The sequence below is a fragment of the Nomascus leucogenys genome, chromosome 13 (genome assembly GCF_006542625.1).
Source record: "Nomascus leucogenys isolate Asia chromosome 13, Asia_NLE_v1, whole genome shotgun sequence".
NCBI lineage: Eukaryota > Metazoa > Chordata > Mammalia > Primates > Hylobatidae > Nomascus > Nomascus leucogenys.
Genome location: NC_044393.1, coordinates 56999962 through 57017087, shown reverse-complemented (window position 1 = coordinate 57017087; position 17126 = coordinate 56999962). Strand labels below are relative to the sequence as shown.

Below are 17126 nucleotides of genomic sequence, written 5' to 3'. Positions count from 1 at the left end.
CTTTGTCTTGAGATCATCATAGTATAAATTGCTCAGACTTTATATATATATATAATGTCCACAGATTTAGAAAGAAAATATGAAGACAATCAAAAATACTTAGAAGATAAAGCTCAAGAATTAGCGAGACTGGAAGGAGAAGTCCGTTCACTCCTAAAGGATATAAGCCAGAAAGTTGCTGTGTATAGCACATGCTTGTAACAAAGGAGAATAAAAAATGGCTGAGGTGACCAAGGTAAAACAGCTACATTTTAAAAACTGACTTAATGATCTTCAAAATAAAACTCATCACCTATTTAATGTTTTTAATCACATTTTGTATGGAGTTAAATAAAGTACAGTGCTTTTGTATATATATTTTGGTGTACTTGTTACTTTCACTGATTGTTGATGAATCCCTTTAACAAAGAATGTTATTTTCACTGTAAACATGGATTTATAAACAAGTTTACTGCCTCCACGAAGACCCTAATTTATGTTGTCTATAAACAAGCTATTTATTTGACAGGTAAACATCCTCCAAAACTCCCCACCCTTGACTCCCCTCCTCCCAATCACCTCCCAGTGGGATTCCCAGGTTGAGGTTAAGGAGGACAACTATAGTCTATGCTACCATCACTATTTCAATGGTTGCTGAGTTGCTCCAACCATCAAAACTCCTGTAAGTATTCCTTGCTGTGGGAATGAGAAAAAGCAACATTTTAGAAAATCAGCAGGATGAACTATGGCTTGTAATCATTACCACCTAGAAAAGGACTAGGATTACTGAAGGGAAGGTTTCAATTAAATCAGGCCAGAGTTTATGGATACTGCTCCTGCCAGTTGAGCAATGCTACTACAGAGCACAGAATGATGCTCTAATTTCTCAGCTTTTGTATTGTATTTTATGTGATTTTGCAACTAATCTAAGGAAAGTAATTGCCAGGCCCATGTCAACTTTATTGCCTAACTAGCTGTATAAAAGGCCAGCCCCTATGTGTTTTCTTCACACATTCTTAGAGCAAGACTATTCTGTGGACTGCTTAACAACCACCCACACATCCAACACAGCTGCATCTGAAGCTGGGCCTGGACAAAAGTTAGGTAAACAGCTGTAAGTTAATAACTTTCCTCTGGCCCAAAGCAATAATTTGTCACTTTTATGGTACTAGTACCAAAACAGATAGACCAATGGAACAGAACAGAGGTCTCAGATATAACACCACACATCTACAACTATCTGATCTTTGACAAACCTGACAAAAACAAGAAATGGGGAAAGGATTCCCTATTTAATAAATGGTGCTGGGAAAATTGGCTAGTCATATGCAGAAAGCTGAAACTGGATCCCTTCCTTACACCTTATACAAAAATTAACTCAAGACGGATTAAAGACTTAAATGTAAGACCTAAAACCATAAAAACCCTACAAGAAAACCTAGGCAATACCATTCAGGACATAGGCATGGGCAAAGACTTCATGACTAAAACACCAAAAGCAATGGCAACAAAAGCCAAAATTGACAAGTGGGATCTAATTAAAAAGCTTCTGCACAGCAAAAGAAACCATCATCAGAGTGAACAGGCAACCTAGAGAATGGGAGAAAAGTTTTGCGAAGAACTTCAACCCCATCAAAAAGTTGGCGAAGGATATGAACAGACACTTCTCAAAAGAAGACATGTATGCAGCCAACAAACATGAAAAAAAGCTCATCATCACTGGTCAATAGAGAAATGCAAATCAAAACCACAATGAGATACCATCTCTTGCCAGTTAGAATGACGATCATTAAAAAGTCAGCAAACAACAGATGCTAGAGAGGCTGTGGAGAAATAGGAACGCTTTTACACTGTTGGTGGTAGTGTAAATTAGTTCAACCACTGTGGCAGACAGTGTGGCAATTCCTCAAGGATCTAGAACTAGAAATACCATTTGACCCAGCCATCTCATTACTGGGTATATACTCGAAGGATTATAAATCATTCTACTATAAAGACACATGCACACGTATGTTTATTGAGGCACTGTTCACAATAGCAAAGACTCGGAACCAACCCAAATGCCCATTAATGACTGACAGACTGGATAAAGAAAATGTGGCACATATACACCATGGAATAATATGCAGCCATAATAAAGGATGAGTTCACGTCCTTTGCAGGGACATGGATGAAGCTGGAAACCATTATTCTCGGCAAACTAACACAAAAATAAAAAACCAAACACCGCATGTTCTCACTTGTAAGTGGGAGTTGAACAATGAAAACACATGGACACGGGGATGGGGGTGGGGAGGGATAGCATTAGGAGAAATATCTAATGTAGATGACAGGTTGATGGGTGCAGCAAACCACCATGGCACATGTATACCTATGTAACAAACCTGCATGTTCTGCACATGTACCCCAGAACTTAATTTAAAAATCCTAATAACTAGCAAAAATGGTCATACCTCATCATCTACTAGAGCAGTTATATAAGTATTGTACTTAAAACAGTAGAAACACTCTCCATTCCTTTTCAGCTAAACAACTAAAGATCTCACTTTGAAATTACCTTTTTTTTTTTTTGAGACGGAGTCTCGCTCTGTTGCCAGGCTAGAGTGGCAGTGGCATGATCTCAGCTCACTGCCTCCTGGGTTCAAGTGATTCTGCCTCAGCCTCCTGAGTAGCTGGGATTACAGGGGCCTGCCACCACACTTGGCTAATTTTCATATTTTTAGTAGAGATGGGGTTTTACCACGTTGGTCAGGTTGGTCTCAAACTCCTGACCACAGATGACCCGCCCGCCTCGGCCTCCCAAAGTGCTGGGATTACAGGAGTGAGCCACCGCTCCCAGCCAGTTGAAATTACTAATTTTAATCAGTTCAATGAAGTAGACAATTAATCTCACTTTTCACAAGCCACGAAAATATTGAGACCTTAGTAGATAACAGTAAGTGAACACTTAAAACTTGTTTTATTCCTAGGACTTTATTCCTCATACAAATATATTTGCATTTTCATACTGAATGTAAACACTTAAAGATGGATTTAACTGTTTCGTGACTCTACAGCTAGGATTCCATATTAAATTATATTTCACTATTCCCTAACTAAAAACTTTTTTTTTCCCTGAGTAAGGGGTATGTTGAGATTTACATAAAGAGCACTTCACATGATACTGGGATTTCAAATTTTTAAAAAGATGCAGAGTTCACTTCCAATAATGGCAAAGTATCACAAATATATCAGACCAACCCTCCTGCTGATAGCAACTGCAAACTCTGAACAAATATATTTTAGGAAAAACTAAAGGCACTGGAAACAACTATAAACAAGTGGAAAGTAGAGGGAACTTGGCACTTAAAAAGTGAACAGCACTGGCTCAATGTCTCATTTTTAATAGGTTCTCACTTCAGGGGGAAACAAAAGCCAAGTTTTATTGGTTAAGGATCAGAGGGCAGAATATGGGGCAACCACAACAGCTGGAACATAAAGGGAAAATCCCCAAAAAACAGGAGGCACAGAAGGGGCAGACTTTCTTCTGCCCAAACTCTGGTTGACCCCTGAACTACACACTTGCATGGGAAAGACTTCCAGCAGCATAGGTAAAGCTAAAACAACTGAGAAGAGATTTCAGCTGCTGCCACCTACAAACAAGACAGTTTGGAGCTGGTGTTCAGCCAAGTTAACTGCCTACTAAGACAACAATCAATTATCTTTAGAAGTATAACAGAATCCAGGGTCGTTATGTCACTCATAATGAGCATAAGACAATCCATGCTATCTATACCAAATTTCAGAACTACTTAATCTGAATTATTCTTAAATTTAGTTACAATATGCAAAAGCCTACTTAGCATTTAGTACTTTGTTACTTAAGTTTCCTCAGGACATGGCCATTTTAAACACCACACATCCAATTTTATAGCACTCTTTAAATAAACAGTCATTTACCCAGCCAAGGAAAACACAGATTAAAGACTCCCTTATGTTGTACTTCCCCAAAAGTATATGTTAAACATTTAGTAGGTGTCTCTAAAATAGATGAAAGGATAATGACCTTTAAAATGCCTTAATATTGTCCTATAACACGAAAATAAAGATACATTCAGGCCTACAAAAGAAATAGGAATATACACTAGAAGTAGTCGTAAAAAAAAAACTACGACCATCTCAACATGTACTCATAATAACCAGTAAATGAATATTTAAGACGTTTATTTCAGTATCTTCATTCCCCACTGTAATACATTTGAATTCCCATGTATTTGAGTTCCGTAAATAGACTCTCCTAATTTGGATAACTATATAATTACCCTTCAGAGTTGTAGACAACAATGGAACCTTAAAAACTTCTTAAACACAAATTCTACCCCTAAACTGAAAGAATTTAGGGGTTAAATAAGTGAGAGACCATTTACTTACATCAGTTCGGTTTATAGACATCTGAATCATATTTGAATGACTGACTTGTTTCCAATGTGAAACCAAATTAAAAATAACTTGATCACTTTGCTTCAAACACAACTGTTCACATATCAAATTCTAGCTCCATCCACGTAAAATTCAACTTTTCTGTATCAGAGAAAAAAGCTATTTAAATTCAGTGGCATTGAATCTTTCATGAACAGCATGAAAACATGAGTTGACAGAGATATTCCAGGATGCTACAATAAGTAGCTTTTTGTCTTACATATTAGTGCACTGAAACAAAATACTAAATTTATGTAAAATATAGATATAAGAGTATTCCATTCTGTCCAAACCTATTAAATACCTTCCAAAAGTTTCATAATTCAGTCCTAGAAATTCTTGGAGCTGTGAGAATATCCTGTTCAGGAATGTGACTTCTACAAAAGCTCCCAGGAAATTTCAGAAGAAAATATATATAATCTTCTAATTCAAAAGTTGATTGATTTGCCAAATGATGCAGCAAGATTTGCTTCTCTAAAAGCTTCTGATAAGGTCTGCAAGGGAAGAAATTTAAAATTAAAAACCAAATATTTGTGGGTCAGAAGAAAATTTAGGCAACCATCAATTCTATATGTTGTTAATAATTACCGGATGCGCATGGCAGACTCTAGCTATATCTTCACAGGATGCTCCATATTCCAAAGCAAGAGCAGCTTCATTTACCATTTCTCCAGCACCCTTTAAAATAACAAGCCAAGTAAATTTGCTTCCAAGGCAAAAACTACATGCTAATAGGATAGCAATGGTTAAGAGAGGAAGCTTTTAGATCTTAAAAACATCTTAAATCTGTTTCTCTATCCGTTGAAGAAAAGTCAGGAAAAGCTTAACGAAAAGGTGACACAGAAGAGCTTGGGCTCTGGAGCCAAAGGGCCTTCAATTCATATCTACCATTTACTACCTTAACCATTCATTGGTTCTATGTGCTTCATTCAGTTTCTTCACCTCAAAAATAACAGCACCTATCTCACAAAGCTGATGTAAAAATAACAAAATGTATACTAAAGTGACACAGCACTCAAATATTCTATTCTCATTATTGTTACATCAGATACAAGAGATATCTACAAGAAAGATACATACTTTAGGCTCAGTGGTAGGAAAGGCTTCCCTTAGGAGGTAACATTTGAGCTGATACCTGAACAATAAGGAGCCAGCCATTCAAAGATCTGGAGGCAGAACAGTCTAAGCAGAGGGTACCTTAAGCACAAAGGCCCTCAAATGCAAACACATGGCCTGTTGTGAAAATGAGAGAAGGCCCGTATGACACGGAATTAATAAGTAAAAGAGAGCACAAAAAGAAGAGGTCAGAGAAGTAGGCACAAACAGCTTCAGTGAGGCCTTGGATGTAACAATCTGAAGTTGAAAAGCACCACTGGAGGATTTTAAGGGGCATAATCCGGTGTATGTTTTAAAGAGGGAATCTTGGCGCGGGACAGTAAGTAGATGATACAGTGGGCAAGACTGTGAGAGTGCTGCTGGTATCTTTCTAGAAATGATGCACAGAGAGCCATATTCAAAGTTTTGCTGGAAATGAGCAACCTCAGAGTAACACCAGGTGGTTTATAATTAATAAACAGCAATACTTTCTAGAAATCTTAATGGGATTTCTCTGGTTTTACAATACTCACTGGTCCAAGAATATGTGCTCCCAGTACTCTGTCTGTCGATTTCTGCCCAAGGATCTTCACCATGCCATCTGTGTCAGCATTTGTCTTAGCTCTGCTGTTAGCAGCAAATGGGAATTTCCCAACTTTGTACTCAATACCCTGTGACAGTCAGAAAAAAAGAATCTACGTAATTTCCAGAAAAGTTCTTTCCAATTTGTAAAATCATCTACCATTTGTTCAGAAAATAAATCCCAAGAAGGCAATTGTTTGCAAAGCACACAGAAGGAAAGGAAAGACCAAAAGACTGGTTAATGAAATATATCTTGGGTGCAAATGCAAGCAAATACAAATGTCTGTCCATCTGGTTATATTTCAAAGCCAAATATAAAAGATCTGGAATTACTAGTTTTTTAATATAGGCAACTTCTCTTCCTCTCAATTACTGCTGATAAATCTGTGAATGATCTCTTTATAATGCTAACAAGGGAAAAAATATATAAGCTAAACAATATTTCACAGCTATTAAATATATTAGCATAATGATAAAATGCTGTTTCTCAACCACCAGTATCATTGGCACAACTCACACATTGGCGTAAAACCACCCATGTTCAGACTTACCTCTTCTTTCAACTGCTCTTCTGATTTGCCAACCCAAGCAACTTCAGGGTGTGTGTAAATCACTGATGGCACACAATTGTAGTCAATGTGCACAGCACCACCAGCCATTCCTTCAACACAGATAATGCCTTCATCCTCTGCTTTGTGAGCCAGCATTGGACCAGCAACTACATCACCAATGGCATAGATACTACCACAGAAATCAAAAGAAACACAATGAATTTCTGAAATCACAGCTACTTATCTTCATTTACATCATGGTAACAAAAGTTTCCAGTAAATAAGTCACCAAAAATACACCAAATGCAGCTCTTCAAAAATCTGTGAATTCAGCTTCTTATCTTTAAGTAAAATTCAGTTATTTTTTATTTTACATTTTGTAAGTTTACTATTCTTCCCCAAAGCCAATACATATTTTAAGCATAACAATCTTACTTTTCAAAATACTGTTTGAAATCAATTTTAAAATTACTGAAAATGCAGATAATTATCCAACTTACTTTGGAATTTTAGTTTGAAATCTGGTATTGACTGGAATTCTACCTCTGGGATCTAGTTCAATTCCCAGCTCTTCTAGTCCCAAATTCTTAGTAAAGGGTCGTCGGCCAATGCAAACCAAGAGTACATCACAAGTGATAACTTCAGCTTTACCACCAGAAGCAGCTTCAATACTAGATAACAAACGGTATATAAATGTTAAATACACACCTACATAAATTGATAGGCTTAGAAACTTAAGGCCAGCGATTTCTCAAGTGTTGATGACATTTTCGTTTTTATTTTGTTTTGTTTTTGAGACGGAGTCTTGCTCTGTCACCAGACTGGAGTACAGTGGTGCAATCTCGGCTCACTGCAACCTCCACCTCCCAGGTTCCAGAGATTCTCCTGCCTCAGCCTCCCGAGTAGCTGGAACTACAGGTGCGCGCCACCACACCCAGCTAATTTTTGTATTTTTAGTAGAGACGGGGTTTCACCATGTTGGCCAGGCTGGTCTTGATCTCTTGACTTCGTGATCTGCTCACCTCAGCCTCCCGAAGTGCTGGGATTACACGTGTGAGCCACCATGCCCAGCTGGCACTGATGACATTTTTAACAATATAAGTTTATTTGAATGTAAACATAAGAGTCAGACAATGAAAGAGATCTATCATTGAAATCTAGAGGTCTATTATTAAAATCTCACAAAAGCCATAGTATAATAAAACAGCAGTTAAGAATACAGGTCTTTGAGTCACAGAAATCCAAATTCAACTACTGACTGCCACCCACTAGCTGTGTGGCAAGTTAGTCATTAATTAGTCAATGAATTCAGCTTCTTATCTTTGAGTAAAAGTTAGTCATTAAACTATTTAAATACTATTAACTATTTAATTTAAATATTTATTTAAAAACTAATTCATTAAATAAGTTAAATGCCATTATTTAATCAGTGGAGTACCAGACATATAGTAAGCAATCTTTTATTATTGATTTCCCCATATATACTGCCTAAAAATGTTGATTCAATTTTACTGAATATTGGGAATTTTAATTTTTCTGAATGCACTATAAGAAGGTACAACAATGAGAACATTGGATTACTCTTTCTAGCATTAACCTAATCATAAATTTCAATGTGCTAATGCAATAATTTGATAAACAACTGAGTTATATTAAGTAATAAAATGACCTTAAGTTAGAAAAAACCCTATATTTGCTAAGCTGATTTTGAAACTTGAGTGTTTTGCTTAAAGAAACAGACAGGGATGATACAGCAAAAACAAATGATGTATACTTACGAAACATCAATTTTTCCATCTGACTTCTTGGTAGCACCAGTAACCTTTGTATTCAATTTAAATTTAAACCCCTGTTTTTGCAGGATGCGTTGAAAGTTTTTAGATATCTCCATATCAATTCCAACTCCACCTACATGACCTAAAAATTCAACTGCTGTCACATCTGCACCAAGTCTTTGCCAAACTGAACCCTGCAAATAATTAAAAAACCCCAATAATCATAAAAGTTTCTATAGCAAATGTTTACGAAATCATCTTAATAATTTATTGTAAAATATTTTCTTATTTCGCTAGTATGTTCCTATGAGAAGCTCTGAGGTTTAAAATTAACCCTGTGTTAAATATGTATAACTTCATATATTTATTAACTTATTCATTCAATATTTGTTGAACATCTACTACACGCTAGGCAATATTTTAGCTTCTAGGCATACATTAGTAAACAAAGCAAAAATCTCTGTTCTCAGGGATCTTATATTCTGGCAGGGGACATAGACAAATACTTAAAATTCGTAACAGAGAATAAAGTGCTACAAGAAAAATAAAACAGGAAGTAGAACTGGGACTACTGATTACCGGGATTACAATTTTAAATAGCACGGTTGGGGAAAGCCTCACTGGGAGTAACATTTGCACAAAACTTGGAGTGAGGCAATGAACTACCCAGTTAACTGGGGGAAGAGTGTTGTTCTAGGCAGAGGGAAACAGCAAGTGCAAAAGTCTTGAGGAAAACGAAATAGGTTACTAAATCACTGATGTTTGCAGAATATTAAACTGGCTTCCTATTTTCTTTTCTCAACAAAGGACAAATGTTTACTTTTTCATTCAAATTATAATTTAAACTGAATGCTAGTTTATTTTAACATTTTCACAATTAGCATAACTTCTAAATAATTATATATTAAACAATACATAACTGGCAAGATGAACATAATTGCACAGCATTAAATATGAAAAACCATGAACATATCCTTTGCAAGAATGTGTATTAAAATCATCTGGTAATTCAAATGAACTATACAAGTTTACCTTCCCTAAATTAGGTGTGGGCATTCATTTAAAAAAATCTCATTAATTTATGGTATGAAGACTGAGTTAACTAGAAGCAATACAGTAACACTAAAAATCTAACAATATGTATATATAAAAGTTAATTCAAAATGGATCATGGACTTAAATGTAAAACCCAATACTACGAAACTTCTAGAAGAACACCTAGGAGAAGAAATCCTAGAATTGACCTTGAGTTAGGCAAAGATTTCTTTGATGTAACACCAAAAGCACAATCCATAAAAGAAAAATGATAAATTGGACTTCATCAAAATTAGAAAGTCTTAGATAACATTGAGAACACAAAAACAGAAGCCACAGACTGGGGAAAAAAAATTACAAAACTTCTATCTGATAAGGGATTTATATCCAGAATATATAAAGAATTCTCCAAATTCAGTAAGAAAAATTCAATAAAAAATGGACAAATGTCTGAAGAGGGAAGATACAGAGATGGCAAATAAGTACATTAAAAAATGCTCAACCCCGTAAGTCATTAGAAAAATCTAAGTTAAAACCACAATGAACTGAATTCAACAACTAAAAAGATCATTCACCATGATCAAGCAGGATTCATCCCAGAGATGCAAGGATGATTCAACATACGTAAATCAATGAACATGATTCGTCACATTAACAGAACCAAGAACAAAAACCACATGATCACTTCAACAGATGCTGAAAAAGCTTTTAATAAAAATTCGGTGTCCCTTCATGATAAAAACCCTCAAAAAACTGGATATAGAAGGGACACACCTCAAAATAATAAGACAAACTCATGGCCAACATCATACTGAATGGGGAAAAATTGAAAGCCTTTCCTCTAATATCTGGAACAATATAAGAATGCCCATTTTTCACCACTTTTATTCAACATAATACTGGAAGTCCTGGACTCAGCAATTGTAGAGGAGAAAGAAACAAAGGGCATTCAAATTGGAAAGGAAGAAGTCAAATTAATCTTTTGTGCAGACTACACGATCTTATATTTAGAAAAACCTAAAGACTCCACCAAAAAACTATTAAACTTACAAACTAATTCAGTAAAATTGCACGATATAAAATCAACATACAAAAATCAGTAGCATTTATATACACCAATAGTGGACAATCTAAAAAAGAAAAAAAAAAGCAATCCCATTTGCAATAGCTATAGAGAATATAAAATACCTAACCATCAATTTAGCCAAAGATGTGAAAGATCTATACAATAAAAAACTAAAAAACACTGATGAAACAAATTGAAGAGGACACAAAAAATAGTTCATGTTCATGGACTGGAAAAATTAATATCATTAAAACGAAATACTACCCAAAGTAATTTACAGATTCAATGCAATCCCTATCAAACTACCAGTGATATTCTTCAACTGCCAAAGTAATCCTGAACAAAAAGAACAAAGCTGGAAACATCATATTAACCAGCTTCAAAATTTACTAAAAAGCTACAGTAACCAAAATAGCATAGTACTGACATAAAAAGACACACAGACCAATGGAACAGAATAAAAAACCCAAATATAAATCCACACATTTTCGGCTAACTCATTTTCAACAAAGGTACCACAAACGCAGTGAGGAAAAGGCAGTCTCATCGATAAATGGTGCTGGGAAAACTGGATAACCGTATGCAGAAGAATGAAACTAGACCCCTATCTCTTACCATATACAAAAGTCAAATCAAAATGGATTAAAGACTTAAATCTAAAATCTGAAACTATGAAATTACTGGAAGAAAACATTGGAGAAATGCTCCAGGACACTGGTCTGGGCAAAGACTTATTGTGTAAGACCTCAAAAGCATAGGCAACTAAAGCAAAAACAGACAAATGGGATTACATTAAGTTAAAAAACTTTTGCACAGCCAAGGAAACAATCCACAAAGAGACAACCCACAGAATGGAAGGAAATACTTGCAAACTATCCATGTGACAAAGGATTAATAATCAGAATACATAAGGAGCTCAAAAAAATTTCAATTTTAAAATGAGCACCAGATCTGAATAGACATTTCTCAAATGAAAACATTCAAATGGCCAACACATGCATGAAAAAATGTTCAACATTATTAATCACCAGAGAAATGCAAATCAAAATCACAATGAGCTATCATCTCACCCCAGTTAAAATGGCTTTTATCAAAAAGATGGCAATAACAAATGCTGACAAGGATGTGGAGAAAGGAGAACCCTCATACACCGTTAGTGGGAATGTAAGTTAGTACAGCCACTATGGAAAACAGTATAAAGGTTCCTCAAAAAACTAAAAATAAAACTGCAATATGAGCCAGCAATTCCACTACAGGGTACATACCCAAAAGAAAGGAAATCAATATACTGAAGAGATATCTGCGCTCTATGTTAACTGCAGCACTATTCACAATAGCCAAGATACAGAATTAACTCAAGTGTCCACCAGCAGACAAAGAAAATGTGGTACATATACACAATGGAATATTATTCAGCCATAAAAAAAGAATGAAATTCTGTCATTTGCAACAAAACAGATGGAACTGGAGGACAGTATGTTAAGCGAAATAAGCTAGGCACAGAAAGACAAATGTCGCATGTTCTAACATGTGGGAGCTAAAAAAAAAAAAAACAAACAAACTGAACTCATGGAGATAGAGAGCAAAATGATGGTTACCAGAGGCTGGGAAGGCTAAGGGGAGAAGAGGAATGAAGAGAGGTTGATTAATCAGTACAAATATACAATTAGACAGAAGCAATAAGAGCTGGTGTTAATGCAGGGTTGACTATAGGTAACAATCAATTATACATTTCAAAATAGCTAGAAGAGAATAATTCAATGTTCCTAGCATTAAAAAAAAATGTTCGAGGTGATGGATAGCCTAATTACCCTGATTTAATTATATGAATATATCAAATTATCACACATACCTTGAAAAAAGTACATTATGTAGCAATTTAAAAAACAAAAATAGAAAAAAAAACAACCCCACCATGAGTTACTACTACACAACCACTAGCATAGCTCAATTTTTTTAAAAAAATGACAATACCAAGTATCAGTGGAAAAGTGGAACAACAGAAATTTATATTGCTGGTGGGATTGTATGGAAAACAGTGTAACAGTGTTCCTTGAGAAGTTAAAATAATTACCATATGACCCAACAATTACACATCTAGTTATATACCCAAGAGAAATGAAAACAGGTATCCACAAAAAAACTTGTAAACAAATAGACATAGCAGTGTCATTCATAATAGTCTGAAAGTAGAAACAACCCAAATGTCCACCCATGATGAATGGATAAACAAAATGTGCCATATCCAGAGAATGAGATATTTAGCCAGATAAAGAAATGAAGTATAGATACATGCTACAATTTGGATGAACCATAAGAACATTATGCTATGTAAAGAGAGCACACACAAAATAATATTGTATGATTCCATTTATATGAAATGTCCAGAATATGCAAATTCACAGACACAGTAAAATTAGTGGTTTCCAGGGGCTGAGCAAAGGGAGAAATGGAGAATGACTGCTAATGGGTACCAAGTTTCTTTTAGGGTGATGAAAATGTTCTAGGGTTAGACAGTGGTAACAGCTGTACAACTCTATGAATATACTAAAAACCTTTGAATTGTACATTTTAAATGGGTGAACTGGTATGTGAATTATATCTCAATAAAGCTGTTTAAAAAGCAAACAAAAAAAAAGGACTATTCTTGGAAACTGGGATAGGAGTAAACAGAGGGGAAATAATGGGAGTGTGGAAATAAGAAACATCATCTTGGAGTCTAATTCAAAGCAGGGAGTGATGAGCATAGACAAGTGCCCTACTCTTTAGGAAAACTGATTTCAAAATACTTATAGACAGGAAAACTCAATAGTATCTACCACTTATTTAGAGCTTACTAAATGCCAGGCACTGCATTAAGTGTTTTAAATGTGTTAAATCCCAGCAATAGTCCTGTAAGTTAGTTATTTTTATCCCCTTTTTGATGACAAACCAACTGGTTCAGAGTGGCTCATTAACTTAACAAGTCAGTAAGAGGCAGAGTTGAAATTCAAATTTAAATCTGTTCAATTCCAAAAAAGATGTTCTTTAATACTACACTAAACTGGAATGGAAGAAGAAAGGCAAAATATAAAAAATAAAAAAACACTTATGTGAATAATCTTTACAAGAAAATAAAGATATTATAACTACACAGTAAATTCTGTAATAAATTTTTAAAAAGACATGTAAAAACTAATTCAATACAGTAACAGATATCTAAATTATCGTGTCAAAAGACTCAAGGCTTATAAAAAACCTAAAGCAAAACTGCTGAGATGAAGAAATAGAATTATTGCTTGGAGATATTATCATAATGACCAACAAAAGAAAGTAAATGCTATTCCTTTTTTCTTGTTTTATCCAACTATGAGAACAAAGTAGAATGAACAGAAGAAATATTGTTAACCAAGAAGCAAAGCCCAAGATTAAGAACAACTGGCCATTTTTAAAGAGTTAATTCCCGGCTAGGTTTGGTAGCTCATGCCTGTAATCCCAGCACTTTGGGAGGCCAAGGCAGACGGATCATGAGGTCAGGAGTTCAAGACCAGCCTGGCCAACATGGTGAAACCCCGTCCCTACTAAAAATACAAAGAAAAATTAGCTGGGTATGGTGGCGTATGCCTGTAATCCCAGCTACTGAGGAGGCTGAGGCAGGAGAATTGCTTGAACTGGGACCTGGGAGGTGGAGGTTGCAGTGAGCCGAGATCATGCCACTGTATTCCAGCCTGGGCTACAGAGCAAGACTCCATCTCAAAAAAAAAAAAAAAAAAAAAGTTAATTCTCCCATCAACCCAATTAAAGTATGACAAAATAGGCACTCTCAGTGAACTCTGGGAACTTAGTTAGCACAAGGGAACTGCCAAAAGGTGGCAGGCAGGCAAATATGCCTAAATTTTCAAAAGTGGAAAAGAAGAGATTCTGCTAAATACTAGAAGACATTATTAATCAGCTGGTTTCACAATCATTAGACACTACCACAAGTGTTCCAAACAGGTCACGTAAACCACTCTTACTTTCTGAAGGGTTTCTGGACTGGTGAATGTAGTATATTTTGATATCAGCAAGGTGTTAAAAAAATTTTTAAGAAAATCTCATGGTATCCTTGTAGATGCGATGGAGAAATGAAGATGAATAAACATCAAAGGTGTTTATAACTGGTGAAAGACTGTACTGTCAGATGGCTTTCAATATTTCATCCCGGTCAAAAATTTGTACTAATGACGTGAATGACAACAGAAGTTTGCTTAACCAAGATCAGATCAGATGATGGGACTGCATTTCTTAATTGTCATATTTCCAAAATTTACGAACTATGAAAAATAAAAGCAGTTAAGTATAAGAATGACAAGACTAAGATATAGATTGGAATAATGAGTGTGAGTGAACAAGATTAAATTAAAGCAAGAATAAAGGTTCAAAGTCACTTAGGTTTAGAAAATCAGAATTCCAAATGCAAAAAAAAAAAATGTGGTTTTTATCTGAACATAAGCTCGATGTCTGCTTTATAAAAACAACTAAACTGATTTTAAAGGATTACATTACAAGAAGTATACCATGCATATCAAAAGAAGTACTCTCTACAACCCAGAACATTATGTTTAGATTACAAGTTTTCTTGACGGACTGGACAGGATCCAAAGGTTGATGACAAAATAACAGACCTGTTATCTATGAGACCTAAGTACTAAACATTAAGAAAAGCAATGGAGATTTAAATAGGAATTAAAAATTCGGTCCTGCCTTCAAGGAGCTTTGGTCTTACAGGAAAGTCAGCCATAAACAAACCAATGCAATGTATTATTATTAGTGGGTACTATGGAAATGTAGATACATTATACTAAGGACTCAAAAAATGAAAGACTTGAGCTTTCTTAGAAGAAAGAATTATTGACTAAAAAGGTAATGTAAAAACTGATTTTTGTTTTTGGGGTTTTTTTTTTTTGAGACGCGGTCTCGCTCTTTTGCCCAGGATGGAGTGCACTGGCATGATCCCAGCTCACTACAGCCTCAAACTTCCAGGCTCAAGTGATTCTCCCATCTCAGCCTCCTGAGTAGCTGGGACTACAGGCACACACCACCATGCCCAGCTAATTTTTTATATTTTTTTAGAGATAAAGTCTCACATTGTTGCCCAGGCTGGTCTCAAACTCCTGGGCTTAAGCAATCTGCCTGCCTCAGCCTCCCAAAGTGCTGGGATTACAGGCGTGAGCCATCATGCCCAGCCTAAGCTGATTTTTGAAAGGTATTTATTCTATCAAAAATGGGCGATAATAATAAAAGCTAATATGTAAGTACTTATTACATATATCAGCTACTGTGCTACATGCTAAAGACAGTGAATCAAACAGTCATGATCTCTGCCCTCATGGAGTTTATGATTTAATGAAAGAGAGAGACAAGAGAACAAGTATAGGTTGTGTATCTCTTATCCAAAATGCTTGGGACCACAGTGTTTCAAATTCTGGGTATTTTTCCAGTTATTGGAATATCTGCATTATATACTTGCTCAGTTGAGCATTCCCAATTTGAAAGTTTGAATCTGAAATGCTCCAATGAGCATTTCCTTTGAGTGTCATGTTGATACTCAGAAAGTTTCAAATTTTGGAGCATTTTGGATTTTTGATTTTCAGATTTGGGACATTCAACCTGTAATACCAAGAAAGTAAGATAAATACTGTAAGAAACAGAAGTATACAGTGCAATGGAACACTCAAAAAGAATACCTAAAGACATGTAGGGTAGTCAGGGAGGGGCTTACAAGAGTGCAAGGACTGGTAGAGGGAAGAAATGTTCCTAACAGAGGAAGGTCTACAGATAAGACCAAGGAACCTGGCTTGTTCAGGAACTAATATTTCAATATACTAGTACACAATTTGAAAGGTGGGGAGCTAGAAAAAAGGCTAGAGATATAAGCTGGTGCTACATCATGCTGGTCTTTAAACAGCAAAGCGTTTGAATTTATCCTAATAGTAACAGTAAGCCGTTGAAGGGTGTTAAGCAGAGAAGGAACATGGTTAAATCTGTGTTATAAAAAAATTACCCAGCCACAACGAGGAGGATTAGAAAAAGATGAAAGAAGCCAGGAAGACCTAGGGCAAGACATGACGCTGGCCTGAACTAGTATCTAGGTAGATGAATAAAGAGAAGTAAATATATTCCGTGTATGTATGTGTGTGTGTGCGTTTGTGTGTGCGTGCATGCGTGTGTGTGTGCGTGTGTGTGTGTGTCTGTGTGTGTGTAGACGCTGGCCTGAACTAGTATCTAGGTAGATGAATAAAGAGAAGTAAATATATTCCGTGTGTGTGTGTGTGTGTGTGTGTGTGTGTACCCAGTCACTGAGTGATACAGGGGAAGGGCACAGGAAAAATCATGTATAAGTCCCAAACTTCTTGCTTACACCTTCATACAGACAGCAGTACCACTCATTGAAGTGGGAAATGCTAGAAGAGAAATAGGTTTGGTTTTGTTTGTTTGAGGTGGGGAGTGGGAGTAAGATGGGGAAAGAAAGGTTAATTTATACATTTAGTGAATAAATAGAGTGCTGGTGAGACTCACAAATAAACATTCAGATATAAAAGTCTAGAGGCAAAGAGAAAGGATCAG

General features: G+C 35.8%; 2 protein-coding genes across 2 annotated transcripts in view; one reads left to right on the top strand and one right to left on the bottom strand.

Annotated features, from left to right (window-relative positions):
• The window catches only part of LAMB1 (laminin subunit beta 1), a 78102-nt gene extending 77656 nt beyond the window's left edge, over positions 1-446 (top strand). The window contains exon 32 of the mRNA XM_030826767.1: positions 65-446. Coding sequence (XP_030682627.1) covers positions 65-201 — 137 coding nt within the window. The 3' untranslated portion in view covers positions 202-446. The remainder of the gene's footprint in view (positions 1-64) is intronic.
• Positions 447-4156: 3710 nt separating this feature from the next.
• DLD (dihydrolipoamide dehydrogenase) overlaps positions 4157-17126 on the bottom strand; it is a 30408-nt gene continuing 17438 nt past the window's right edge. The window contains exons 9-14 of the mRNA XM_012512221.2: positions 8444-8634; positions 7166-7336; positions 6666-6855; positions 6066-6203; positions 5026-5115; positions 4157-4931 (exon numbers count right to left, since the gene is read on the bottom strand). Coding sequence (XP_012367675.1) covers positions 4866-4931; positions 5026-5115; positions 6066-6203; positions 6666-6855; positions 7166-7336; positions 8444-8634 — 846 coding nt within the window. The 3' untranslated portion in view covers positions 4157-4865. The remainder of the gene's footprint in view (positions 4932-5025; positions 5116-6065; positions 6204-6665; positions 6856-7165; positions 7337-8443; positions 8635-17126) is intronic.